The sequence below is a fragment of the Canis lupus genome, chromosome 12, assembly GCF_048164855.1.
Source record: "Canis lupus baileyi chromosome 12, mCanLup2.hap1, whole genome shotgun sequence".
NCBI classification, from domain to species: Eukaryota; Metazoa; Chordata; class Mammalia; order Carnivora; family Canidae; genus Canis; species Canis lupus.
The window spans coordinates 12404855-12431235 of record NC_132849.1 but is presented as its reverse complement, the minus strand read 5'-3'; the positions used below and the strand labels follow the sequence as shown (position 1 = coordinate 12431235).

The following is a 26381-nucleotide window of genomic DNA, read 5'->3' as shown; positions in this document are numbered from 1 at the left end:
TCGATCCCAGGAAGCTAGATCCCAGGACCCTGGGATCATGACCTTAGCCGAAGGCAAATGCTTAACTAACAGAGCCACCCAGGTGCCCCCCAATAAGCATACCTTACTTAATATGACATGTAGATAGTTTTTCTTTTCTTAAAAAAGTCTTTAGGGAAGCTTGCGTGGCTCTGTCAGTTAATCCAGTGCTTGATTTTTGGCTCAGGTCATGATCTCAGGGTTGTGAGATCAAGTCCCATGTTGGGCTTTGTGCTGGATGTGGAACCTGCTTAAGATTCTCTCTCTTCCTCTCCCCTCTCCTTTCTCTCTCTTCCTCTCAAAAAAAAAAAAGAGTCTTTATACTTGCTAACATAAGCTCCACCTAGATTCTTGTCTTAAGCCTTTCCTCTTGCTATTGCAGTTTTTATGTCTTATTTATTCATTCACCAGTTTTTTTTTTTTAATTATTTATTTATTGAGAGGGGGTGTGGGGAGAGAGAATCCTCAGGTAGATTCCCCACTGAGCCTGGAGCCTGATTTGGGGCTTGATCCTACTGCCCATGAGAGCACTAGCAAGGCAAAGGCCACTTAACCGATTGAGCAACCCAGGTACCTCTCATTTACCAGCTTTTGCTTTTACTTTTATTTTTTAAGATTTTATTTATTTATTTGAGAGAGAGAGAGAGAGAGAGAGATATCACAAGCCAGTGGAGGGGCAGAAAGAGAGGGAGAAGCAGACTCCCTTCTAAGCAGGGAGCCTGTATCCCAGGGCCCCGTGACCATGACCTGAGCTGAAGGCAGGTACTAAGACTGAGCCACCCAGGTGCCCCTTATTCACCAGTTTTTAAAGTGCATACTTTGTGTCATGAAATGTTCTGAAGGGTGAGGAAAACAGCAATGAACAACAGTTTCTGCTCTTAAGAAGTGTGCATTTGGGATGCCTGGGTGGCTCAGTGGTTGAGCATCTGGTTCAGGTGTGATCCTGGTCTGGGATCAAGTCTCACATTGGGCTCCCTGCAGGGAGCCTGCTTTTCTCTCTGCCTGTGTCTCAGCCTCTCTCTCTCTGTGTCTTTCATGAATAAATAAGTTAAAAAAAAAGAGAAAAGAAGTGTGCATCATAGTGGAGGGACATAGACCATAAAAAAATAAAATATATGTATGGTAATAATAATTGCTTAAGGAGATTTTGGGATATTTTGGGATAGGATGACTGGGGAAGGATTATAGTGACCCTAATAAGTGAGGGAATGAGCCATGAAACTATTTTGGGAAATAGTAAGTGCAAAGTCCCTTAGATGAAAGCCTATTTAATCTTTCCAAGTCAACGAGGCTACTTTACTGTACCTTTGGTATTTCTGCCTTGGGTGTATTTTTTATCTTTTTTCTTGTGCACCATTCAGGAAAGTATCTTCTACTCTCTTCCAGTATACTTATTCTCTATTCACTATTTATAGTCTTTTTTTTTCTCTTTTTTTTTCTAGTCTGTTTTCAAATTCATCAGTTAAGGTTTTATTGTTTGTTATTGGTTTTTTCTGGTTCTGTAAATATTAGCTGATTTTTAAAATATCTGTAGTGTCACTTTTTAGACTTTCAATTTTATTGCTGTAATTTTTAAAAATTGACATGTAGTTGACAACGTTTCATTAGGTTTAGTTGTGTAACTTAATGATTTGATAGGTCTGTGTATAATGCTATGCTCACCACTAGTATTCTTTGCTGAAATTTTTAAGTGCAGCTTTTTATCTACATGAATATAGTAAACATTGTTTTATTAAGGTTTTAATAAAGTTTATTAAAGGAGTTTATTTCTGGTCTGTTCTGTAGATTCTAGAGGTTTGTATAGTATACTTCATTATTTTTGATTATTTGCTTGAAACCTAGAATGGTGTCATATTTTCCTAGTTCTTTGAATGTTGAGCATTTTTTGGATTATATTCTGGACATTTTGAAATTATTATGTTGTGAGATTCTCAGTCCTTTTAAAATCCCTAGGAGAATATTTGTTTATTTTTTTTAGCAGACAGCCAACTTGGGTTCATGCCACAAATTCTATCTTTTGTGTGCTGGGTTCCAATATCAGTTCAGTTTTCAATGTCTTTGCTATGCTACTCTGGCTCTGCCACTCAAGATTAGGTCTGGGATGTGAATAGTGATTTATATTATATATTAGAGTTCAGTTTTCAAAGTCTTCGCTGTATTTGTTTTGGGTCTGTCTTATATATGTATATCCTTCCTTTTCCCCATGGGACTTGTGTCAATTCATGCACATAATTAGGTAATCCTCTTTTGGAGCTGTCTCTAAGATTGTCCCCTCATGCTCAGCCTCGCAGGGGCCCATTTTCCCTGTTCTTTGGCTAGAAATACTGAATTTCTTTTGGAGTTTTATCTGTCCTTGCTGCCATGGGTGCTGCAGCTCTACTTCTGGAGCCATTCTTGGGATAGGGCTATGAGAGGGAAAAGAAGAAAAAAAAATCGGATTTCCTTTTGCTGCTCATGTTTCCTGTTACAGTTTTGTTGGGGCCTTACATTTGGCTAATGCTGGGAGGGGAGATAGGAAAAAAAAAACTAAACAGGAAACTTAAACTTCACATGAGTCACTTCAAGATTTTTACTTTTTTTCTCCCACCCTACCTTCCTTTGCTTTCTTTTCAGAGTCCTGAAGTAGTGCTTTATGTATTTCATTCAGAGTTTTTAGTTGTAAGCAGTGGGAGAGAAAGGCTATAGTGGGATTACTTTGTCCTGACTGGCAATGGAAGGTTGTTTAGTGATTTTTTTTTTTATTTTATTTATTCGTGAGAGACACACACAGAGGCAGAGACACAAGCAGAGGGAGAAGCAGGCTCCATGCAGGGAGGACTGCATGGGACTCGATCCCTGGTCTCCAGGATCACACTCTGGGCCGATGGCAGGCTCTAAACCACTGAGCCACTCAGGGATCCCTGTTTAGTGTTTTTGAATTATAATCCTCAATCTATTCTTGGTCTGATGATTTGTCAGTATCCTTTGAGAACTTTGGTTTTTTTTAAGAATTAAAGAAATCCTCCAGATTTTTAATTGTCTGCAACAGGATGTCTGAATTACTTAGCCATTACCAGAAAACAGTCCTTGATGCATTTCTAAAATACGTATCAGGGCAGCCCAGTTGGCTCAGCGGTTTAGCGCCCCCTTCAGCCCAGGGCCTGATCCTGGAGACTCGGGATTGAGTCCCACGTCGGGCTCCCTGCATGGAGCCTGCTTCTCCCTCAGACTGTGCCTCTGCATCTCTCTCTCTCTCTCTCTCTCTCTCTCTCTCTGTGTGTGTGTCTCATGAATAAATAAGTAAAATCTTAAAAAAAATACAGATCAAATCATGTTACTAATTCTTTCAATGACTTTCCATAATTTTTTGGATAGCATGGAGTTTGCACTTCCCTCCACCTTGCCAAATGTTCCCCATATACCCCATATATAAAGGGTCATGGAGAACTACTTGTTACTCCCTAAACAGGTTATTTTTCTGAGTTTTCGTGTGTGTGTGTGTGTGTGTGTGTGTGTGTATATATATGTTTTTTTTTAATTGGCTGATACTCTTTCATTCATCTCATTACCTCCTATTTGTCCTTCAAAACTCAGAATAAATATTGCCACTTTTGGGAAATATTCCCTAATTTTGCAGCCTGATTTGGATGCTCCTCTTCTTTCACTTAGTACTCTTAGTATACCTTAACCATATATTTATGAATTCCCTCAACAGATATTTATTGAGTGCCTATTACATGCTAGACATCTCACTATAATCTTAAGGGTAAGGGGTCATACCTTGATTGGGGATAGTCAACATTTTAGACAGTGTCTTTGAAGATAATAGGCAATAAATTAATGAATTAAAGAACAAATCTATTCTTAGATGTAGCTTTAAAAAAAACCTCTACTTTTTGTAATTGTTTTAAAAAAACTCTTTAATTGGTTCTCTATTGCACACAATATAGAATTATTTTGAATTCTTTAGCCTGCTATTCAAAGTACTGTATAAACTTTTTTATAGCCTTACCTCCTAACCTAAATTAATTGATTTTTGGGGAGGACTTTAAAGCTTTTGTAGTCTACTTACATTTCCATTGACTTCCTTTCCTTTAAAGCATGTCTAACCAAGTGTTAGTCTTTTTTATGTTTGAATATATTCAGTGATGGAAACTCACTAACCTCAAGATTGTCATTTAAGGACAGCTCTTATTTTTATTGAGCTGAAGTTTCTACATAGTTTCTCTTATTGTAATTCTCCTTAGAGCATATGGAAAAAGTATAAGTTATTTTTTATGTGCTCTTTAGATTTTTAAAACTGGCTTCTTGTCCTTTTGAATTTTGCCTTCTTTACCTTAGTTCAAGATTCTTCAGTATTTTTGTTATTTTGGTTGATCTGTTGAACATCTTTGTTATAGAGTTCAGGTCCATATGAGGTAATGTACTGTGTATAACTTAATCTGTGTAAGGGACTATTCACTGTCTAATTGCAGATGTCTTAATGAACTCTAAGGTCAGCTTGAGAGCTACTATACTTTATAGGCTTAGTGACTTCACTAATTAAAACCTTTAAATTTTCTTTTTTATTTCATTCTTTGCATGTACATTTAGATTTTTAGATCCAGATAGCATTCTTTGCACTTATCTATACTGGATTTAATCAGGAACATCTGTGTTTTAGTCATGTACCACTAATTACTAACTTTGGGATCCTGGTGAATAAATAATTTTATATATCACGCTTTCCTCATCCATGAAATGAGGGGATCACAGTTCCCTATATGTATACCTATATCTGTGTTTATGTGTGTGTGTGTGTGTATTCTTGGTGTGTGTGTGTGTGTGTGTGTGTATGTATTCTTGATCCTTATAATTCAAAATTTTGTCCATATGATTATTTCAATCTAGGTATACCAGTCTTTCTTTAGCCCAGGAAACTATATCTTTGGCTACCATCTGGTTTTTGGGCAATACTTATTATTTGTATTGGCCCTCAGTTCTTTTCTCTAATTGTTTTAATGTTTATTTTCCCCCCTTTCGTTTTTTTGTTTCCTATGTTTCCAATTTGACTTTTCAAGTGTCAGTTCTATCCTGCCCTTCCTCTAATTTATAATTCCCTTGTAATCTAATTAGCTAATCCATTGTCCCTTTCCTCATCATTTGTTTTTCTATTTAATTTGTTCCATTTCTTGCATTTCTGTTGTAGCCTATTCTTTCTTTATCACTCTACCTTCCTCTTTCATTGATTATATTTCCCGGGTTCTGTTGAGAATACTGGATAGTTTTCTGAAATTTTCATCTGGATTCTCTAGATAGAATTCATTTTCAGAATTATGTTATTCCTTTTAACATCTCTCATGGTGTCCCCTTTTCTTCCTTTGACAATATTTTTTCATAGGGCTTATATAGTTTTTCACACCATATATATCATTGAAAAAGTCAAGAGCTATCCAGACTAAATAAGCAAACTAGGTGATAAATTGACCTTAGTTCTGATTTGCCTCCCCTGGTTTAGTGGTTGAATCCTCTCTTCATATTCATAGTTGTATGGCACGTCACTGAACAGTTTCTAAAGCTTTCATCTTGTGTAACTCTACCCCTTCTGCCTTGTTTTCTGGTACTCTGATAAGTTTTGTAGAACATATGACTCTGAGCAATTTTAGTCAAAAAAACTGAAGCATGCAAAACACTTTCGTATCTTGAAATATAAAAAATATTAATTTTTAATATCTTAAATCCTGATGTTGCTGACATAAGATAAACTTTAATCTTAGTAAATTTGGGAATTTTCACCCTTCTTCTGGGGTTGTATCTAAATTTGGGGATTCCCATATAGTACATGCTAGAGAAGTGGTAGAGTGGTAGAGAAGGACATTTATTTTTCAGTTATCTATCCATTGAGATTTTTAAAAAAGATTTTATTTATTTATTCATGAGATACAGAGAAATAGAGGCAGACATAGGCAGAGGGAGAAGCAGACTCCCTGCCAGAAGCCTGATGTGGAACTTGATCCCAGGATCCTGGGATCACAACCTGAGCTGAAGGCAGATGCTCAACTATTGAGCCACCCAGATGCCCCGATGCATTGAGATTTTCATTGTTTCATTTAGTATTCAGTAACTGGCCCACATAAGTTCCTCATTTATGCCCTCAGGGCCCATTCATGTCGGCTGGTTCTCTGTGCTTTATTACATCATGCTCAGCTGCACAGTGTTAGGACAAGGGAAACTGAAAATGTCTAAGGCCCTGTCTAGACATATATTTCATAGGCATTTCTTCTCAGATTTTGTCATCTTAGAGCCCTACTGAAGACAAAAAAAGTACAATCTCACTCTGCTCTTGGTTTGCCCAAATTATCTGGGGTTTTTGTGGTCCTCAATGCTGAGGCTTAGTCTGGTGAGTGTAGAGGGCTTCAGAACCTCTTCTTAAGTATCTGCCAGAACCTCATAAGCTCTCTTAGCCTCCTCCTTTTATTTTTCATTAAAAAAATCATTTATTTATTTATTAGAGAGAGTGCATGAGCGGGAGAGGGAGAGAGAATCTCAAGCAGACTCTGCTCTGAGCATGGAGGCTGACTTAGGGTTCGATTCCAGTACCCCCAGATCATGACCTGAGCTGAAACCAAGAATTGGACATTTAACTGACTGCACCACTACCCATGCACCTTAACTCCCCTTTTAAAGGCTTCTTTCCACAAATGAGTAAATATTTCTTGGTGTAGAGGTTAAAAAGCTTCATTCTGATTCAAATATTTAAAAAAACCTATTGTTTATGTCCTGAACCTGCCCCTAACCTTCAACACTGGTCTTTTGAAGTTCAGAGATTTTTTTCTTTGCTTTTGGTTGAATCATCTCTTCTTTAAGGGAGCAAATGCTGAGAGATCTAGTTGCTCAGACTGGGGCAAAGTAAGTGTTGGAGTGGGGGAGGCAGAAAGGGGTTGGGGAAGGGAAGAGGGAAGGTAGGTAGTAGGGAGAGGTAGTGAAGTGGGGGGTGAGGAGATAGGTAGGTAGATAAATGGATAGATAAATATCAAGAAAAACAAAAAATGTAGGCTTATATTTTTACAATACTGCACATCACTACTTGGAATACTCAGCTACCAGAGTCCCTTTGTGCTACCTGTAGGACCTTGCTTCTGACAACTGTAAAGTACATCAAACCCATTTATTTTCTTTTCTGTAGTTTTTTTTGTTCAATTTTTCGGGACTGTCCTATTAGAAGAATGGCTGGAGGGTATTTTGAAAGTATTGATGTTATTGGTAATGGGAAGATTGGAGGTGTTGGCAACAGAATGCAGTTCTTTGGCACAAATAGTTTCTGAGCAGTAGAGAAGATGTGTTTCTAAGTGTATTAGGTAGTGAATATGAGAAAGAATAGGTGGAGAAGTAAAAACTATCTTTCTGTTCAAATGCTGATATGTTCTGCCTTTATTTCCTTAAATTTCCCAGCTCTTTAATATTCAGATAAAAATGGTTCAGTTCCTGTTTCATATGCTATAAGTCCAGAGTGCTTTCCATTATTTTTGAAAGGTTTAGAAACCTGTATTCTTCTGAAGTTAGTTCATATACCCTCTTTTCAGTTATTTGGCTTCTCATTAACAGTTGAGTCTATCATAGCTGTTGTGCTCTTGTTTGCCATTTGTTACTGATAATGTCGGACTTACACCCTGTTTAAATTTGATATGCTTTGTAGCACCTGGGTGGCTCAGTCAGTTAAGCATCCGACTCTTGATTTCATCTCAGGGTCATGAGTTCAAGCTTTGCATTGGGCTCCATGTTGGATGTAGAGGGTTTTTTAAAAGAAAAGTATCTTTAATGTGCTTTATGTGATGCTGGCCTCATTTGGGGGAATGATAAAGGAGCAACCCCACTTTCTGTTATTATTTTGTGCCTTAATTCTGGTAGAATCTATTGAATAGATTATAGCTAGAGGGAATAATTGCTTAGGTTAAAAAACATAAAAATAAAAAGGTGGTCAAGGATTTATAGGGGATTTCCTTCTGGGGTTACACCTATTCATAACCTTGTTCTTTGTGTCTTGAGGTTTATCTTTCTTTCTGCTTCCTCAGGTAGAGCAAGAAATCAGAAGAGTGGGCTTTTCATGTGTACCCTATGAATTGTAAATATACAAAGGAAAAATACTTGAAAGAATAATAGTTAAATCCCTACTCATTGTAAAAGCTAAAACTGTAAATATATTTTACAAAGTTTGGATAAAATCATGGATAGTAATTCTAAAACAGAAAATTAGAGCTTTTGAGGTTGAAGTACAATCATGTCTCACTGTGTCTTACTATGAAGTACTTATCTTAAAAGTTTATGTTGAAGTATAGTTGACATACAATATTACTTTAGTTTCGGATGTACAACATAGTAATTCAATAATTCTATACGTTTGATGATACTTTAAGAGACTCAAGATATACTAATATACTTCACTAACACAGAATTTTAAATATTTTAATGTTTTCCTGAGGCATTTTGAGTATTATCTTGTTGGCATCGTAATCATTTTAAAATTTAATTCTAAAATATTTTATGTTAATAATAGATGAATATGAACGAGAAGAAACTAGGCAAGTATATGTGGATCTAAATAATAACATTGAGGTAAGTGATAGTAAAAAGTTAAATATTTTAAACAGATCATTTCTAAGTAGAGTGATAGCTCTCCTTGATGTAAGGATTATTAATTTGTTGACATGTGATTATATCCAGTAAGATTCTTAAGGTTCTTTACTAGGTGTGTTAATGTGTTGTTAGTAGCTTTTGAATTTCCTGTTAGTGACACCTTTTAATATATCAAATATAAACTCTGTGTCAGAGACTAGCATATTATGACACATACCCATTAATTTGAAAAACATACAAAATATTATTAATCTGTGTCTGGTTGCTGCTTACTTTTCTTATCCCATCCCTTTTTGTTTTCTACTTTGCTTCTCTACTATAGTTGTTCTTTTCTTTTTAAGGTTCCTGAAATTTGCTAAGCTCTTTTTGATCTAGATTCTTTGACTTTGTTCCGTCTAGAACTTTTGTGTCCAAGATTTTATGCAAGTTTATAAGCTTCATTTTCCTTTTTTTAAATCCCCCTACTTTATCTAAAACACCTTTCCATTCAGTTATTCTCTATCTCCTTACCTCATTCAACTTTTCTGAAGAGGACTTAGAACTACATGACATTTATTTGATAATACATGTGTATGTGTAAGTATTCTTTCTTACACTGGAATATAAGTTAGTTCCAGTAGGGTAAGGACTTTGTCTTATATCTCAAGTGCCTAAGACAGTGATTGGCACATAATAATAGATAGGAAATAAATGAATTGAATTCCTTAAATTTTGAACAAATAAATGAATTCATAAAATTTTGCAAATCAGAATTTGTTGAATACTGAATGAACTCATGCTGTCAGATAATGGAAGCGTAATTTGGACTCTAGTGGGGAGAGAACCCAGGTAGGTTACACTTTAGTGGGGGGAAGACAGAAATTAAATAAGTAAGCCAAAAATAAAATTACAGATTTTAATATGAGCTATTAAAAATGAGTAGAATACCAACAATCATTTTGCTGCTGTTTGGTGTTATATAACATGTCTTCAGTGCCTTTAAGCACCTGGGAAGCTAATATAATAGGCTCTCTTAATGCATTTTTAGTAAATTACTTAATTATTATAAATTATAGGTATTATTCAAAGTTGAGTGGTTTTAAATCTAATGATCATGAGACAAATTTATTAATATATTCATAATTTGAAGAACCTATTTAAAAAATGTAAGTATGATTCTTAAAAGTTAACCTTTATGTTTCAGAAAATGATAATAGCTTTTGAGGAACTTCGTGTGCAAGCTGAGAATTCCAGATTGGAGATGCATTTTAAATGTACGGATCTGGGGCACTTGGGTGGCTCAGTTGGTTAGCGTCTGCCTTTGTCTTAGGTCATGATCCCTGGGTCCTGTGATTTAGTCCCGCATTGGTCTCCTTGCTCAGCAGGGAACCTGCCTCTCCCTCTCCTCCCTGCTTGTGCTCTTGCTCTCTCTGTCACTATGTCTTTCTCTCTCAAATAAGTAAATCTTTAAAAGAAATAATTGTATGGATCCTATTTAATTTTCATATTATTGTACTGATGTTTCTCTTTTTATTAGATTCTTTTAATGTTTTCACACTGTCAGCTTGATGCTCCAATTGCTTTATTATTTTGTATTTTTTTTTAAAGATTTTATTTATTTATTCATGAGAGACAGAGAGGCAGAGACATAGGCAGTGGGAAAAGCAGGATCCCCACAGGAAGCCTGATGCAGGACTCAATCCTGATCCTGGACCCTGGGAGATCACACCCTGAGCCAAATTGCTGAGCCACCCAGGTGTCCCGCCCCAGTTCCTTTAAATTTTGTATTTGTTGTTTTGTAAACCCCTCAAAATCTTGTGGAATGTGGCAGGGAATTGATAATATATTAAAAATTACCTTCTGGCTTCAAAGCTACATTTTCCCTGAAATCAAACTTACTATGATTTGTTTTTATTTTATTTTATTTTATTTTTGTTTTTTAACTTACTATGATTTGTACTTAATTTTTTAGAAGTGTAATTTGGTCTTATTTTTACATTTTTTGAGTAAAATTTCATGTTAAAATAACACAGACACACAGACTTAATTTTTTAGAAGTGTAATTTGGTCTTATTTTTACATTTTTTGAGTAAAATTTCATGTTAAAATAACACACACACGGGGGGGGGGTGTGCAGAGACATAGACAGAGGGAGAAGCAGGCTCCATGCAGGGAGCCCGACGTGGGATCCTGGGATCCGGGGTCTCCAGGATCATCCAGGATCAGGCCCTGGGCTGAAGGCGGCGTGATACTGCTGAGCCACCTGGGCTGCCCATCTTTATGATTTTCTTAATATTTTCTTTTTTCTAACTTTATTTTAGGAATTCAGTTTATAATACATTAGATATTTAAAATACGTGTTAAGCAATTTTATATTATGGTTAAGAATTCTGGTTAATAGGCTATTAGTAGTTAAGTTTTGGGGGGAGTCAAATATTATACATGAATTTTCAACTGTATATGGGTCACCACCCCTAATGTTCAAGGGTCAACTGTATATATATTTAAAATTTGTTACTTCAGATTATTATTTTTTTAAATTTATTTATTTATTTATTTATTTATTTATTTATTTATTTATTTATTTATTTATTTATGATAGTCACACAGAGAGAGAGAGAGAGAAGCAGAGACACAGGCAGAGGGAGAAGCAGGCTCCATGCACCGGGAGCCCGATGTGGGATTCGATCCCGGGTCTCCAGGATCGTGCCCTGGGCCAAAGGCAGGCGCCAAACCGCTGCGCCGCCCAGGGATCCCGTGTTACTTTAGATTATTATAAAGAATAAGCTCTTACATATATGCTATTGTAAAAATTATAGAATTTTTTTGTTATACTTTGATGTTTTTTAAATTTACTACTTTACTAAACAAAGTTGGCAGCAAGAAAATAGTAATTTAGCTTGTTTGAAACCTTTGGGGTTTAGTATCTAGATAAATAAGGAGGTGGAATAAAATGTCGGAAGCTTTAAATTCTGTTGTTATAGAACTATGTTAAGATATTAAACCATTTCTGCTTTATTTTTAAAGTAAAGGAAGATTATGAAAAAATCCACCACCTGGAAGAGGAATATAAGAAGGAAGTAAATGACAAGGAAAAGCAGGTATTTTTAAATAATCAGCTCTATTTTTTGTATTTGTTACTTCATAAAATACTTAAAATTTCAAAAGAAATCTGTATCAGCTTACTGCATGATGAATTTCTATGAGAATTTTAATATTCTGCATATCTAAATATTTAAACTTTTGCCTAGCAGAATTAATTTACATTGATTCAAACATGCATGCACTGAATGCCAGCCCTTTTAGAAAAAAATCAATGAATTTTCTACAATATTTATATCAGTGGGTAATCGGACATTGCTGTGAAAATATTTAAGAACTTCTGTTCAGATAAAAACTTTCTAAAATGTAAAGATGATGATCATTGACCACTCAACCCACGTTGTGCAGTTTAGTTTTAAATGCATTACTATTCGTGACACCATGGAAGGGGAACTAAAATACTCTTTTGCTTCTTTCTATTAATGTCATATAGTGGAAAACTTGAAAATAAGAGTCTGTGTTCTTAGATATTCACAAGAATGTCGATTTCAGGTTATGGCAACTTTATCAATTTCAAGTCAAATGCTTCCCAAATAGAAAATGATTTATAGAAAGGAATCCTCTTCTGTTTCGCCCTATTTTTTTCAGAGTTTTCTTCTTTGATTTGCCGCAAGATACTTTGTAATGATAGATAACAAGGATATCTACTTAAAAAGTTAATTGAAAGTACAGAGAAGATACTTAGAGGTTTCTTTAAGTTATGGTTATGTTATGCTTGAATCCTTTTTTTTTTTTAAGATTTTATTTATTTATTCATGAGAGACACAGAGAAAGAGAGAGAGAGAGGCAGAGACACAGGCAGAGGGAGAAGCAGCTCCATGCAGGGAGCCTGATGTGGGATTCGATCCCAGGGCTCCAGGATTATGCCCTGGGCCGAAGGCAGGTGCTAAACCACTGAGCTACCCAGGGATCAATGTTTGGATCTTTTGAAAGAGTTAACAGTTTTCTATGTTTTAGCTGAACTTTTAAACTAGATTTCTGAAAGAAGGCCTTTTAAGAGTTAAAATTGTGCATATTATAAGGAACGCAAAAGTAAAAGGAAGTGCTTAAAAGCTTATTGGAGTTCTGGATGCATGAGCAGAGCTTGTAGATTGTTGGAGTTCCCTGTACAATGGTGGTGTGGCCAACTGGTATTTTGCTATGGACTTCTAAATGTTATTATTTATAATAATTTTTTTTCTGGAGTTCTCCAAATTCCTGCTTGGGGATAAAAACTTGGCCAATGGCATTTTGGATTGGGGTTGGTAGGGTAGGAAGGACAGACTGAGTCTCACCATTCCTTATGCTGATCTTTCAGTTATATCCTTCACTCCCAACCCGCCCTGTGCTTGGAATACCAGGTTTAGGGATTTTCCTTTTCAATATGACTATGCATCTTTTGCAAAAATTGGGTAGGGTTAGTTCTCTGACTACATTGGCTATCAAGGAGTAGAGTCCAAAAAAAGAAGGTTAAGTGGGCCTAGGGATGTTTTAATACTTTTACAGACTTCCAAATAGTCTCCTTATACTTAGTCTCCTTTTTCATACCTACTTTCCACAGTTTCTGTTGCCTCCAATTCTTGAAACATTCTGGAGTTCTTTGGTTTTGACTTATTTTGCTTCTCAGTAGTTATCTTTCCTCTGTGGGCTCTTAGGTTTGACCTTACTTTTCTATTCTCAATCATTTTCCATTCCTTCCAACTGCTTTCCTTTACATGTTGTGGTTTGGGTTATAGAAGTCTCAAGGTTTCATGGGAGATGGAGTCTGTCCTCCTATTTTTTTTTGTTTTTGTTTTTGTTTTTGTTTTTTTTTGTTTTTGGATGATTTGTAAATGAAATAGGGCAGTGGGGTATTTCCTGCCATCTTGAATTTGCAAGTCTCCGGCTTGTCTTTTTAAGTTTATCTTTTACCTTCTCATGGACTCTATTTTCTAGTCATCTGAATATTTTCAGTTCTCTAAATGAAGCATAAACTCTTGATCCTTTGTGCTTTTGTATGAGTTAGAACATTCATTTTTTCTGTGTTTGCCTGATTAATTTCTACTGTCTATCCGGATTCAGTTCAGTACTCTGAAAAGGACTAATTTTTTATTATATCTCCTAGGGCTGATTTAGGTATTTTTTTTCTTGATTCATATAATATTTTTTTCATATTACTAAAAAAATTTGAGTATAGTTGTTTGTTTCCTGGTCTAGGCTCTGAGTTTTTTTTTTTTTATGCTTTCTAATCAGTATATTGAGAAGACATTCATACATTTCAAGGATTGCTTAATTTTTTTAAAAAAAGATTTATTCATGAGAGACACACACAGAAAGAGGCAGAGACATAGGTGGAGAAGCAGGCTCCCTGAAGGGAGTCTGATGCAGGACTCAATCCCAGGACCCCGAGATCATGACCTGAACCCAACAAAGTAGATGTTCAACCGCTGAGCCACCAAGGCATCCCAAGAATTGCTTAATTCTGATATCTAGATTTAAACTTGTGGACATGACTTTTCTTAAACATACAATTAAAGCTCTTCATCATAATTTGGTATACTACCAACATTAAATTACAGTTACTTTGGAACAGAAGTTAAATGGTTTAGAGTAAGCCTATACCTTAAAAAACACCTTTCTATCTGTCTCATACATGCGAATTAACTTCTCCACATGAATGTCTCTTCACTCCAAGTGACCCTGCTCCCCAAGTCACTACTCTGAAGCTTATCATGGTCCAAAGAGAAGGAAAAAAGTGTAACCAGGAGCCAAAACCCCCACTAGCTCCACCTTCTTTAATTGTCTGTTCCTCCTTCTTTGTCACATAATTCCCTTTTCTTTCCATCGGAGAGCACTTCATAAGCTTGAGAAATCTGTTTAAACTTTTCTCCTTCATTTGGATTCTTATCAGGATGATACTTAAAGTATAGTTTCCTATAAGCCTTTTTCAGTTCTTCTTGAGTGGCATTGGGTTTGACTCCCAAAGGATCATATTTAAGTAGTTACTTTCACCATATTCTACAGCTATCATAGAGGCCAATGTCGGGGAGCAGGAAGGAGGGCATTGCTGGGTGCACCTTAGGCAGCCACTGCTCCTCTGCTTCTCACCAGCTGTTCTGGAAAGTTCCTAGGCCCTGAGTTTCTTGAAGTTAAGTTCCCTCATCTCTGTATACACAATGCTTACTTAGTATGGTCTGTGGAACAGAGTAAGTGCTCCATAATATTAATGGAATAAATGAACCAACAGATTTTATTACATTTCTTCTAAATGCTAACTTTAAATGAAAAAATAATATTGGATAGATCATATTAGTTTAAACATTTATTGAATGAATGAACACAATGTAAGTATATTACTAAATGCCCAGGCACAACCAGCTAAAAAGCATATAAACAAGTACATAAAATAATCATAGGTGATGGTAAATGCTAAGGTGTCATATTTAATTTTTCATATCTATAATGTATTACTTAAATATTTCCTTTTTAGGTATCACTGCTATTGCTCCAAAATACTGAGAAAGAGAATAAAATGAAAGATTTAATATTTCTGCTAGAAGAATCCAGAGATAAAGTTAATCAATTAGAAGAAAAGACAAGTAAGAATTTACATAAGAAAATATAACAATGAGTCTTATGTATTACCCTTATATTTAAAATTTTGGTTTTCATTATAATTTTGTTGTAATGCTTTCTAGTGCTATAATTCTCAACCTGGATTGGATCAGTTGGAGGAGGATGTAGTAGAGTCACTTTCAGGAGCTTTTTCAACGTACATGTGGTCCTCTTTTTACTTTTCCATACTCTATCCTTCTTCAGAATGTCAACAAAATGCTCCAAAAAACAGAGATGTATTTTTTTTCTTTTGTTTACTGATGCATTCCAAGTGCCTAGAACAATGTCTGACATACAGGACACTCAATAAATATTTCATAAATGAATGAAAACATGGGGAACATGATCTAGAGGGAGTATTTCTGGAGCAAGATATTTGGAAAGGCATTAGGGAAAATTGCTTGTTGAACTAAACCTTTGATAATTATCATTTCACTAGACAGTGAATTGGAAGGGAGAATGTAGGCAGAAGAAATGCCTTGTGCAAATCCTAGAAGTGTCAAAGTTAGGATATATTTGAAACACTGATTAGTGTGTCTTTATGCTAGAGAACTCAGGTAGATGAGACTGGAAAAGAATGATTGGATCAGACTATGAAGAATCTTGAATGTTATGTTTAGAGTATTTTATTGAATATTTTTTAAACTTGTTTAAGTGACAGGGCACTTGGAAGGCATAATACACTTTGTGAAACACTGTGCACCTTTCAGAGCATCATATAGATTTTGTGATATTCATCTCTTTTCTCTTAAAAACATTCTTTTTCACATGGCAAATATTATCTAGTCCTGTGAAACTATGCCCTTCATTTTACCTTACAATTATTAATACATCCTATACTCCAGATATCATGAAATTAACTTCTCCTACATTTTACGTTCTTCCTATGTCACCTTCATACTTTTGACTACTTCCTCTGTCCTAAAGGAGGGACCTCTTATTTCCACTCCAGATATTTTGCCTAAATTCCAGTGAACTCTTTCTTCTTTAGAATGGTTTAACCATTACTCATCTGTGACTGGGTGCCTTGCAGGAAGGGACTGTCTCTCATTAAATATCTATGTAACTCAGTTCCCAGCATACTGCTATGTACATAGTAGTTAAATAGTTGTTAGGATAAATGGATATTTAATCTTATCATATAACCTGGACATAATATACTGGTAACAAGTAACTCTGTGTGATTCTGTAGACTCATAAGCACTGAAATGTATTCATTTAAGTTACTTTTCATTTGTCCCATGTGTATCTTTTATTCTTTTTTTCTCTATTTCATTTTGGAAATCTTCTATCCACCTGTTTCCTAATCTTGCCTTCTGCTGTGTCTAATTTGCTTTTAAACAAAAATGGAATGGATGCAATTGTAAATGGGATTGACTCCTTAATTTCTCTTTCTTCAGTCTCATTGTTAGTGTATAGAAATGCCACTGACTTCTGGGCATTGATTTTGTATCCTGCCACGCTACCGAATTGCTGTATGAGTTCTAGCAATCTTGGGGTGGAGTCTTTTGGGTTTTCTATGTAGAGTATCATGTCATCGGCGAAGAGAGAGAGTTTGACTTCTTCTTTGCCAATTTGAATGCCTTTAATGTCTTTTTGTTGTCTGATTGCTGAGGCTAGGACTTCCAGTACTATGTTGAATAGCAGTGGTGAGAGTGGACATCCCTGTCTTGTTCCTGATCTTAGGGGAAAGGCTCCCAGTGCTTCCCCATTGAGAATGATATTTGCTGTGGGCTTTTCATAGATGGCTTTTAAGATGTCGAGGAATGTTCCCTCTATCCCTACACTCTGAAGAGTTTTAATCAGGAATGGATGCTGTATTTTGTCAAATGCTTTCTCTGCATCCAATGAGAGGATCATATGGTTCTTGGTTTTTCTCTTGCTGATATGATGAATCACATTGATTGTTTTACGGGTGTTGAACCAGCCTTGTGTCCCAGGGATAAATACCTAGGAATAAACCTCACCAAAGATGTAAAGGATCTATACCCTCAAAACTATAGAACACTTCTGAAAGAAATTGAGGAAGACACAAAGAGATGGAAAAATATTCCATGCTCATGGATTGGCAGAATTAATATTGTGAAAATGTCAATGTTACCCAGGGCAATATACACGTTTAATGCAATCCCTATCAAAATACCATGGACTTTCTTCAGAGAGTTAGAACAAATTATTTTAAGATTTGTGTGGAATCAGAAAAGACCCCGAATAGCCAGGGGAATTTTAAAAAAGAAAACCATATCTGGGGGCATCACAATGCCAGATTTCAGGTTGTACTACAAAGCTGTGGTCATCAAGACAGTGTGGTACTGGCACAAAAACAGACACATAGATCAGTGGAACAGAATAGAGAATCCAGAAGTGGACCCTGAACTTTATGGGCAACTAATATTCGATAAAGGAGGAAAGACTATCCATTGGAAGAAAGACAGTCTCTTCAATAAATGGTGCTGGGAAAATTGGACATCCACATGCAGAAGAATGAAACTAGACCACTCTCTTTCACCATACACAAAGATAAACTCAAAATGGATGAAAGATCTAAATGTGAGACAAGATTCCATCAAAATCCTAGAGAAGAACACAGGCAACACCCTTTTTGAACTCGGCCATAGTAACTTCTTGCAAGATACATCCACAAAGGCAAAAGAAACAAAAGCAAAAATGAACTATTGGGACTTCATCAAGATAAGAAGCTTTTGCACAGCAAAGGATACAGTCAACAAAACTCAAAGACAACCTACAGAATGGGAGAAGATATTTGCAAATGACATATCAGATAAAGGGCTAGTTTCCAAGATCTATAAAGAACTTATTAAACTCAACACCAAAGAAACAAACAATCCAATCATGAAATGGGCAAAAGACATGAACAGAAATCTCACAGAGGAAGACATAGACATGGCCAACATGCATATGAGAAAATGCTCTGCATCACTTGCCATCAGGGAAATACAAATCAAAACTACAATGAGATACCACCTCACACCAGTGAGAATGGGGAAAATTAACAAGGCAGGAAACAACAAATGTTGGAGAGGATGCGGAGAAAAGGGAACCCTCCTACACTGTTGGTGGGAATGTGAACTGGTGCAGCCACTCTGGAAAACTGTGTGGAGGTTCCTCAAACAGTTAAAAATATACCTGCCCTACGACCCAGCAATTGCACTGTTGGGGATTTACCCCAAAGATACAAATGCAATGAAACGCCGGGACACCTGCACCCCGATGTTTCTAGCAGCAATGGCCACTATAGCCAAACTGTGGAAGGAGCCTCGGTGTCCAACGAAAGATGAATGGATAAAGAAGATGTGGTTTATGTATACAATGGAATATTACTCAGCTATTAGAAATGACAAATACCCACCATTTGCTTCAACGTGGATGGAACTGGAGGGTATTATGCTGAGTGAAGTAAGTCAGTCGGAGAAGGACAAACATTATATGTTCTCATTCATTTGGGGAATATAAATAATAGTGAAAGGGAAAATAAGGGAAGGGAGAAGAAATGTGTGGGAAATATCAGAAAGGGAGACAGAACGTAAAGACTGCTAACTCTGGGAAACGAACTAGGGGTGGTAGAAGGGGAGGAGGGCGGGGGGTGGGAGTGAATGGGTGACGGGCACTGGGTGTTATTCTGTATGTTAGTAAATTGAACACCAATAAAAAATAAAAAATAAAAATAAAAAAAAAAAGAAAAAAAAAATGGAATGGAATTCTAAATTTTGGATTAATCATATTTTTTTCCTTCTAAAATATCCATTTTATTACTTTTTCAAATTCCAATTCTCTGGAATTTGAATTCTCTTTTTCTACATACTGTATGTTTGTATTTTTATTAAAGTATAATTAACATATAGTATTATATTTCAGATATATAATATAATGATTTAATTTTATACATTACTCAGAGCTCACTGAGGTACCAAACAACATTACTACATTATGACTATTTTCTATGCTATTCTTTTCATCTCCATGACTTACTCATTTTATAGGTAAAGTTTGTACTTCTTAATCCTCTTTATTTATTTCATGCATCTCCTTTTACCCACTTTCCCCTCTGGTAGCCCTTGAGTTTGTTATCTGTATTGAACAGTCTGTTTTTTTTTTTTTTAACAGTCTGTTTTTTGTTTTGCTTTTTTGATTCTGTGTATAAGTGAAATCATATGGTATTTGTCTTTCTGTGTCTGACTTTATTTCATTTAGCATAATACTCTCCAGGTCCATCCATGTTGTCACAAATAGCAAGATCTCATTCTTTTTTATATCGCTGAGTAGTATTTCATTGTATTTATATACCACATCTCTTTATCCATTCATCTATTGATGGTCACTTGGGTTAATTCCATATCTTGGCTATTGTAAACAGTGCTGCAGTAATATAGGGGTGCATATATCTTTTTGAATTATTATTTTTGTTTTCTTTGGATGTATATCCAGAAGTGGAATTGCTGGATTTTATGGTAATGCTATTTATAACATTGGTGGAATTTTTATACTGTTTTCCACAGTAGCTGCACCAATTTACATTGTCAGCGGCACTGCATGAGGGTTTCCTATTCTCTACATCCTGCCAACGCTTGTTATTTGTTGTCTTTTTTATTCTAGCCATTCTCTGACAGGTGTGAGGTGATAACTCATTGTAGTTTTGATTTGCATTTCCTTGATATTGAGTGATGTTGAGCATCTTTTCATGTGTCTGTTGGTAATCTGTATGTCTTTTTTGGAAAAAATATCTATTCCAGTCCTGTGCTCATTTTTTAAAAAATATTTATTCGAAAGAGAGAGAGAGAATATCAAAGAACAAGTCAGAGAGGGAGGGGCTGAGGGGGAGGGAGAAGGAAAGGGAAAGAATCTCAAGCAGATTCCATGCTGAGCAGTGAGCCCACCTTGGAGCTTGATTTTAGGATCCTGAGATTGTGACCTGTGCCCAAACTGAGAGTTAGATGCTCAGCTGACTGAGCAACCCAGGAGCCCTAGGTCCTCTGCTCATTTTTTAATTGGATTTTTTTTTTTTTTGGTGTTGCATTGTGTAAGTTCTTTCTGTATTTTCTGTATTAATCCCTTACTGGACATATCATTGGCAAATATCTTCTCCCATTTAGTAGGTTGCCTTTTTGTTTTATTGACGGTTTCCTTTGCTGTAAAGCTTTTTATTTTGGTATAGTCTCAGTAGTTTATTTTTTGCTTTTGCTTCTCTTGCCTAAGAAGATATATGCATAAGTAGGTTACTGAGATGACGTGGATGGAACTAGAGGATATTATGCTAAGTGAGATAAGTCAGTCAGAGAAAGATAAATACCATATGATATAACTCATACATGGAATTTGAGAAACAAAATAGATTAATACAGGGAAGGGAAGGAAAAAAAGATGAAAATTGAGAGGGAGGCAAATCATAAGAGACATTGAACTCTAGGGAACAAATCGAGGGTTGTTGCTGGAGGAGTGGGTTGGGGGAAGGGATAGTTGGGCGATGAGCATTAAGGAGGTCACTTGATGTCATGAGCCCTAAGTATTATATGCAAGTGATGAATCACTGAATTCTACCTCTGAAACGAATAAAAAATAAAAAGATAAAATTAAAAAAATATGCTGCTGAGGACAGTGTCCAAGAAATTACTACTATGTTTTCACTTAGGAATTTTATGGCTTCAGGTCTCACATATAGGTTTTTAATCCATTTTTAGGTTATTTTTGTGTATGGTGTAAGAAAGTAGTCCACTTTTGTTCTCTTAAATGTCAGTTTTTAGTCTCGCCAGTCCCAATTGAAGAGACTGTCTTTTTCCCATTATATATTCTTGCCTCCTTTGTTGTAGATTAATTGATTATATAGGTGTGAGTTTACTTCTGGGCTCACTATTATGTTCCATTGATCTATGTGTCTTATTTTTGTGCCAGTACCGTACTATTTTGTTTGCGACAGTTTTGTAGTGTATCTTGAGATCTGGGATTGTGATACCTCCAGCTTCATTCTTCTTTTTCAAAATTGCTTTGGTTATTCAGGGTCTTATATGGTTTCATTCAGGTTTTGGAATTATTTTTCCTAGTTCTATTAAAATACTATTGGTATTTTGATAGGGATTATATTGAATATGTAGTTTGCTTTGGGTAGTATGGATTTTTTTTTTTTTTTTTTAGTATGGATGTTTTAACGATATTAATTCTTGTAGTTCAAGAGCATGGAATGTCTTTGTGGCAAGGTTAGGTAGCTAATAAGAGGACGTAGAATAATTTGAACCCAGGGAAGAGAGCATGAACTTCTTTTTTTTCTCTATTGTTTTTATGATGTTTAAAAGTGAATGCACACATACAAAGCACATAGACTAGTAACTAACACTTAATATTTAGTGAATGTTAGCTGTAGAGTCAAAAGCTTTTTCCCCATAATATTTCAGCATATAAATATAATATTTTATTTTAGTTATTTAAAGATTTATTCATTCATTTATTTGAGAGAAAGGGGGGGAGAGAGAGAGAGAAAATGAGCAGGAGGGGCAGAGGCAGAGGGAGAGAGAGAGAGAATTGCAAGCTGACTCCATAGCCCAATGTGGGACTTGATCTCATAAGCCTGAGATTGTGATATGAGCTGGAGTCAAGAGTCAGAGATCTAACCAACTGCACGACCCAGGTACCCCTGAATGTAACATTTGAGAAAAATCTAAAAATCAAGGTGGGCAATGATGAAAATAAAATATGGAATAATTTCACCATTAGGAGATAAATTACTTGTAATATTTTTGTGTGTCCTTTCACGTGCACTATTTATATAACTACCATTTAAACTTGCCCTTTTGTGAATGTGTATTGAAATTGGTGATTAATAAGTCATCATTTTTGGTGGCTACATGGTATGCCATTGTGTGTATGTACCATTGTAATTAATCTATCTCCTGTTGTTTCAATGTTCAGCTGTTATTAAAAACGTAGCACCAAAAATCTTTGTATATTCACTGTTGAGTGCTTGGGAGATAATCTTGAAAAGTCAGTAAAAGTAGATGATGACCAATATCAGAGCATTTGTATTTGTATAATTATACTTCATTTTAGAGTATTTCATTAGAAGAATAAAAGTAGTTGTAACAGATAATTCGCTTTCTTGGTATGTATTTTTTATTAAGTACTACCAATTCACAACTCTCTTTTTTAGAATTACAGAATGAAAACCTAAAAGAGTCAAATGAGAAGCAGAATCATTTGATATCAGAACTAGAAGATATTAAAATGTCTTTGCAAAGAAGTGTGGTATGATATAAAAACCTATTAGTGTCTGATAAGCCTCATACTATGAATCAAATATTTATTGAATGCTAATACTATATACAAGGAACCAGAACTTCAAGTAGAGAAGATAAAATCCTAGTCTATAAAATGCTTATAGTTCAATTAAAAACATTGGATAAAAACACATCAAAAGTAATAACTAAAATAGTTAAGACCATGCTAGGTACCAATAGAGTGATTCAGGCAAAAATTGCTACACTAGTTCTAAAAATTGAAAGAACCCTATGGGCCAGGAGGACTCCATTGGGAAGTTGGGACTATAGATTGGCATTGGGAGAATACTGAATTGAAATAGGAGTACTTGAGTGGGCATTCCAGATTGCCCAGGGTGGTGTAAAGGAGGTGGGTGATAAGAAGAGAGGGAAGGGCAGCGAATCGTAGAAGCAGAGGAGTTCAGGTTTTTTTTTTTTTTTTTTTTTTTTTTTTTTTTAAGGCCCATGGATTATAGCATGTGTTTTTTACTTTATTTCATTTAGAGTACTCAGAAGGCTTTAGAGGAAGATTTACAGGTGGCAACACAAAAAATATATCAACTCACTGGAGAAAAAGAAGATCAGATGGAAGAATTTAATAAAGCTAAAGCTGCTCATTCATTTGTGGTTACTGAACTTAAAACTTCTATCTACAACTTGAAAGAACTATTGACAACAGAACAGCAAAGGTAAAAATATTTTTTATTTAGTTGAATGAAAACAATTTATTTCCAATATTCATTGTATTCTCTCTTCTTTGTCAACTGAACTCTAATTCTTATAACATTGGAAACCAAGTCTCTTTTTTAATGTAAAAAGTGGGAATACATTTTAAAAGTTTGTATTAGGTAAGCAGGTTTCCTAAGAAAAGATGGCAGGTGTTCTCTGGGATAGTTGCCATGCATACTTTGCCACGGAATCAAGCTATATAGCTAAGCTCATAATGCTGATGCAGTGATAGAATATATTTAATTAAGTTGTAGATTATTTATTAGCTTCATAGAAATAACTTCCTAGGGTGTGGGTTTGTTTTGCTGGGGTCTGTAACCTTTCTGATGTATGATATTAGTAACTAGCCTGGAACAGAGTAGATATGCAAATACTTTTATTAAAATAATGAATATGATTATATAAAAAACTCATTTACATTTCATCTAAATAACAGTTTGTCTAAAACTTGAATTAAAAACTTACTCTGTTTTCATACTTTGTATTTATAAAGCTGTGTTAAGAGGCCTAAGTAATTATTTTTTCCCATTAACATTAGGGTTAATTAAGTTTGGTAGGATGCAAGAGAGGTAGATGCAAACTCTTCTGTAAAGTCATGACCAGTATTTCTTCTCTACTGCTTATGTATAGAAAGAAAATCTAGCTTTTCTAAAAAGTTCACCTCATCTTATGTATTCTTGATTGATCTTTCTAAGCAGTTTTCAAATTTTGCAATTGTAATAGATATCATCTGTTCCAGTTACCTCCAGTTACCAGTTTTATAGAGGAGACCAAAACCTGGAGGAATTAAGTGAATTGCACAATTCTCACATTTATATTGTTCCTAAGGCAGAATTCAATGTAATAATAGTTACATATTCAGTCTCTTTCAAAGTTCTAAGGTGTATTAATTTGATTATCATCAGTAGCTAAGAGATAAATTGTCACCATAAGCTTTAAGGTTTTTGTGCAGATGAAATTAATATACAACTATGTATTTATAATAATGTCTTCTTTTGAAGTGTTATGCATGATAGGTACTCAAAAAATGTTTAAAAATTGAATGAGTGAATCCAAGATATATTGTTAAATTGTACCAATTTTAGTTACAAGATGAATTCTGATTAAAAGAACGTTTTACATTGTAAACATTTTGTAAAATATATTTTACAAGATTGGAAAAAAGTGACGATCAATTGAAAACACTTACCATGGAGCTTAAGAAGAGATCAAGTGAACTGGGTAAGATTTAGAGAATTAGAATTAGAGAATAACATGTGTACATGTGTACATATACATGATATTAGCTGATTATAAAAAATTATTTAAAAAACACCCTGTTTCAGAATAAAATGTAGTTTCTCCTCTATCATTAATAATTAACAATTATTTTGTAATTTTTAATTTGATTTTTCAAAGACAGAAAATTTAAACCTTAAGAAAAACTATTCAGTTCCATTTTGCAATTCATAGATATCTAGAAATGTAAGGAACCTAAGAGATGTTTGTAGTCTGTTTTTCTTATATTAGGATTTAGAGGCTTTAATAATTCTTGCTGGAAAATGTCTCATATTTTAATTGAATTTTAAAATTTTATTGATTTGTCATGTTGGATTATGAACTATTTATAGGAAAATGCTACCCTGTTTTGTCATATGGTATTGCTAATATTCAACAGATTTCATGGCCAAACGAGAAATTCTATAGTTATTTTATGAATTTAAGGACCCATTAATTAGCTAATCCTAATAACTCCTATGTTTCATATTTACAGATAGGTACAGATGAGGAGAATTACAAATATATAAAAACATTTTTTCCAATTTTGGTGAAAAGAATGATTATTTTTAAAAGATTTATTATGTTTAGAAAGAGAGAGAGGGAGAGCATGTGCAAGAGCGGGGTGGGGGGCAGAAGTAGAGGTAGAGAGAATCTCAAGCAAACTCCTCCTCAGTGTGGAGCCTGACATCGGGCTTGATCCCATGACCCTGAGATCATGACCTGAGCTGCAATCAAGAGTTGGGTTGCTTAACCAACTGAGCCACCCAGATGCCCTGAAAAGAATTATTTTTATAAATTAAAATAACTCATGAATTGGCTGGTGTTTTTCTAGACTATACAACTTTCTGTAGGCTTTATTACTAGCTTTGGATACTTGTATAATTAAAATAATTGCAAGAAATTTTGCCTTGTCAGGATGTTTGGTTGAACTTTTGAAACTTATTTATGCTTTCCCTTTGGCAATGCCTAATTTCCTACTATAGACCACAATCTTTGAACATCCAAAATTGTATTATACAATGATAAATACTTTCTTTGGTATTACTTTATATTAGAGTGATTATAAACACATTTTTCATCGAATTTTTAAATCTTCCTTCAATTAAGTGTTGTATATTAAGGAATAATTTTAGTCCTTAAAATATTTTTAATGGATATTTATTTGTAATGACTCAGTCTGATATTGCAATTAAGTGGCACTTATTGTCAGATTAGCAAACCAAATGCATAAGGTGATTTTCCTCACAATAGAGCAATGGATTAAGAAAAGTTTGCATAAGGAATTCTTCGAGAACTGTGAAACAGTTCTGTGTGTGTTTCTTAGCATCATCTCAGGTGCTATGGAAACATATAAAAGATGTAAAATACTATGCTCTTGAAGAAATCTCTAATTATTGTGAGAGAAATGTTGAACACATAAAATCATTAGAGCAGTGTTTCCAAAATGAGGGGATGAGCAAGAATTCAATTAGGATAGGGGAAGGTATTATTGGAACTTCTATTTATTTTATGCTTTTCATATATTTTATAATGAATATCACAATACACATATTTATATTTTAAAACTTTATATGAGAGTCGCTTAGGTGGCTCAGCGACTGAGTGTCTGCCTTTGGTTTGGGTTGTGATCCTGGAGTCCCAGGATTGAGTCCCACATTGGGCTCCTTGCATGGAGCCTGCTTCTCCCTCTGGCTATGCCTCTGCCTCTCCTTCTCTCTGTTCTCTCGTGAATAAATAAATAAAATCTTAAAAAAAACTTTATATGATATATAAATATATATTTGTGTTTTATACATACTTATATATTTGCGGTGAATGCTCACAGATTTGTTACTGATGGATATGTTTTAATGCTGATGATAAGAG

At 34.9% G+C, this 26381-nt stretch overlaps 1 protein-coding gene across 4 annotated transcripts in view; it reads left to right on the top strand.

Annotated features, from left to right (window-relative positions):
• The window catches only part of SYCP1 (synaptonemal complex protein 1), a 144876-nt gene that overhangs the window by 16742 nt on the left and 101753 nt on the right, over nt 1-26381 (top strand). For all 4 annotated transcript variants that reach the window (XM_072769668.1, XM_072769666.1, XM_072769667.1 and 1 more), the window contains exons 9-15: nt 8531-8589; nt 9794-9863; nt 11617-11690; nt 15140-15248; nt 22421-22515; nt 23031-23215; nt 24409-24476. In XM_072769668.1, the coding sequence (XP_072625769.1) occupies nt 8531-8589; nt 9794-9863; nt 11617-11690; nt 15140-15248; nt 22421-22515; nt 23031-23215; nt 24409-24476 (660 nt within the window). The remainder of the gene's footprint in view (nt 1-8530; nt 8590-9793; nt 9864-11616; nt 11691-15139; nt 15249-22420; nt 22516-23030; nt 23216-24408; nt 24477-26381) is intronic.